The 3,620-nt window shown below is 33.6% G+C and overlaps 1 protein-coding gene across 1 annotated transcript; it reads right to left on the bottom strand.

Annotated features, from left to right (window-relative positions):
• Nucleotides 1-2,982: 2,982 nt before the first annotated feature.
• On the bottom strand, nt 2,983-3,238 carry LOC122902195 (protein CEBPZOS-like). The gene has a single exon (XM_044241321.1). It carries the CDS (start codon nt 3,226-3,228, stop codon nt 2,986-2,988), a length of 243 nt encoding a protein of 80 aa, XP_044097256.1. The 5' UTR covers nt 3,229-3,238; the 3' UTR covers nt 2,983-2,985.
• Nucleotides 3,239-3,620: the final 382 nt, after the last annotated feature.

The following is a 3,620-nucleotide window of genomic DNA, read 5'->3' as shown; positions in this document are numbered from 1 at the left end:
TTATTTAAATATTTTATAGCTTCTCATTCTACATAAATGCAAGCAATATTATAAGAATTAAATAAAGTTCATTATTAGCTACTCCACGTTAATCCAGGCCAACAATTATAATAATCAATTGTGACAAAAGAAGAAAATTTGTTTCCTGTTTTATAACTCTACCTACTTAATTTGACTAATCTGAAAAATAATTAAATAATACTTAGATATTTTTCACTATATTAATGTAAAGTTTTGTATTGCATTAGTTATATCAGAGTTATACTCTGTTTTATTACAATCTTACGTACAGTTTAGACTTCGGCTGTTTTAGCACAGCACCTGCTGTATATGTGGTTATTGAATACTTCATATGTGGCTATTCAAACTGAGAAGTATTGTGGGCATAAAATACATACTGATCTTCAAAGATTTAGTATTAAATGTAAAATATCTCAATGCTATATACCGAATTCATATAGAAATGATACTGTGGTGTGGTGAGCTAAATAAAATATACTGTTAAAATTAATTTTACATTATTTCTACTTATAAAAAATGTGGCTACAAAAATTTAAAATTACATTTGTGGCTTGTATCTGCAGTTCACATAATATTTATATTGGACATCACTGACTTCAAATTTCTTCTGGTAAATTAATATACTTGGGATGATTGCAAGGTAAAAAAAATATATTAAAACTATTTTATAATGTTGCTGTTAATCACTGTTTCTTTATTCAACACCCGTTTGCTGGGTACTGATTCCAAGCTATACCCTCTCTTAGATGTTAGAGTACTAAGCAAGTGAAAGTTTTGCCCAGATTTGCCTTGGAGTCACTCCCAAATCCTAAATATAAACTCAAAATGTAAATCCACTTCCACTTTCTAACACCAGATACTAAAATAAATTCTATATAGTGAACTAGTGGAAGACGATTCACATAAAATTGTGGCCATAAACCAAGTACAACCTGAAATCAATGACAGTCTATAGGAGTGATCCTTCAAAATGTAGCAAATGAAGAAATAAGTTCACCCCATGTTAATTTATCTTGGAAGAAGATTTAAGTAAGTTTTTGTTGTTGTTGTTAAAGATATAATTAACATACAACATTATATGAGTTTCAGGTGTGTACAGCATAATGATTCAATATTTATATATATTGCAAAATGATCACCAAAATAAGTCTAGTTAACATACTCATCAACATATACAGTTACAAAATTGTTTTTCTTATGATGAGAATTTTAAGATTTAATCTTTTAGCAACTTTCACATATATAATACAGTATTATAAGCTATAGTCACCATGCTATTTATTATACCCCCACGACTTATTTATTTTATAACTGAAAGTTTGTACCTTTTTTTTTTTTTTAAGATTTTATTTTATTTATTTGAGAGAGAGAGACAGTGAGAGAGAGCATGAGCGAGGAGAAGGTCAGAGGGAGAAGCAGACTCCCCATGGAGCTGGGAGCCTGATGTGGGACTCGATCCCGGGACTCCAGGATCACGCCCTGAGCCAGAGGCAGTCGTTTAACCAACTGCGCCACCCAGGCGTCCCTAGTTTGTACCTTTTGACTCCCTTTACCCACCTCACTCACCCTCAACCTTCAACCTCTGACAACCATCAATCAAACAGAGAATAGTCTCTATATCTTGAGCTTGTTTTTTGTTGTTGTTATTTTTGTTTTTAGATCCCACACACAAGAGAATCATGCAATATTTAATCTTTCTCTGCACCTTATTTCACTTAGCATAATATCATCAAGGTCCATCGATGGTGTCACAAATGCTCAGATTTCATTTTTTTTAATAGCTGAATAATATTCCTAAATTTTTGAATGGGAGGATTATATAGATTGAAAATAGTATGGCTATGCTTTCATCAAAGTTTTTCTTTTATTAACTTACTTTGAGTTTTAACTTACTTTCCTTCCTTATATCATCACTTGCAGAACTAAGAAATCTGCATTTTTAAGAAACTAATATATAAAATATGTATACTATATATAGATACATAGATATGCAGTTATATATTTTAACTACACATATACATAGTTTCTTGTTTTGATGCAGAAGAGCTAGGTTCTTCTCTTATGGAGTTGAACTATGAATCTCATGGACAAAGGAGAATGAGTAAAAGTGAATTTATTATTAAATTCACTTTTAATAGCTCTCAGAAGTGAGAGGTGTCTGGACAGAATTGCCACTGAGGGCTTTTCGGGATGGTCTTTTAAAGAAAGCCAACCAGGGAACTTAATTCTGTTTAACATCTCTATTGATAGACACATTGAGTAAGGACTAGTGATAACACCTTCAATGGCTTACTTCCTTTTAAGGGTCAGGTAATTCTTCATTGATCACAAGTAGCTGTATAACAATACTTCACCTCTGACACCTAGGAAGGGACGGTCTGGTTTGTTCCTTTATCTCTGGTTTCCTTTCATCTCCTGAATTTTTGAATTTTTGAGCCTGATCCCATGGCCCCCTACCTATCTCTCCCTGCCTAGACATGCCTGTCCCTTACGGAGCTTCTAAATAAATGAAACCATTTTATGAGAATTGGAAGTTCAGAGACACCGGGGTGGCTAAGTTGGTTAAGGATCAGATTCTTGATTTTGGCTCAGGTCCTGATCTCAGTGTTGTGATCCATCCTTGAGTTGGGATCCATGCTGGGTGTAGAGCCTGGTTCAGATTCTCTCACTCCTCCCTCTGTCCTTCCACCTGTCACCTCTCTCTCCCTCTCTCTCTTTTTTTTTTCCTTTCTTCTAGTCTTTTATTTGTTAAACAGTAATCTTTAACAATAAATGCCAAAGGAAACCAACAAACAAAAGCAGGGATTTGCATAATAGATGGGAAATGACTGTGAGGCATGGCAGACCAGAAGTTTCTGTTTTCTTCTGTGGGGCCAGGAGTCCACAATGTGGTGTGCTCATCTTTCTTTAACCCCACAAAGGTCACAAACAGCTTAGATGGGAGGCTGAACGTGATGACTGGTCCTAATTTTTGCTATTCAACCATTTTTCTTGATCTTGCTCTCTGACTCCATACATTCCAGACTGTTCAATGGATTTGTAATAAACTTCCAAGATGAAGGGAAATTTCTTGCTCATCATTTGCCTGAAATCTTGGCTTGTGTTCATCTTATTAAATAAAAAATATGCTCCAAAAACGCCCAAGAGTTCAGCTACTAAAACTCCTTTAAAGATCTTCTTTGCCACTGGTTCCATAGTGCGGGCCATCCTGAGGTGCTTGCACACAGGACTGCCTCTCTCCCTCTCTTAAAAAATAAGTAATTAAGTAAATAAATAAATAAATAGAAGTTCTTTATTAGTTATTTCAACCCAAATATAACAAAAGACTATAATAAATAATCAATTGTGGCAGACATAACAGAAGTTATTCTTTACACTGCCTCCATTACACAAAAAATATGGTTTCTAATTACATTAACATAATCTATACTGACTTTATCTACATTTTACCTATGATAGTTTTAAATCGATATACTAACAGTAAGACTACCTAAATAGAGTTTAGAGAGGGGTTTTTTTTTTTTTTTTGTCTTTGGTTCCATTTGTCCTTATATCTTACTAAAGTGTAAAGTTAAAAATACTGAATATTTATAATAGTT

Source organism: Neovison vison, chromosome 1, assembly GCF_020171115.1.
Source record: "Neovison vison isolate M4711 chromosome 1, ASM_NN_V1, whole genome shotgun sequence".
In the NCBI taxonomy this organism is placed as follows: domain Eukaryota; kingdom Metazoa; phylum Chordata; class Mammalia; order Carnivora; family Mustelidae; genus Neogale; species Neogale vison.
Note: the sequence above shows the minus strand (reverse complement) of the source record. Positions and strands in the feature narration are given on the sequence as shown.

Excerpts from the sequence above, each read along its gene's own strand:
- LOC122902195 (XM_044241321.1), bottom strand. The coding sequence starts at position 3,228 with ATGGCCCGCACTATGGAACCAGTGGCAAAGAAGATCTTTAAAGGAGTT.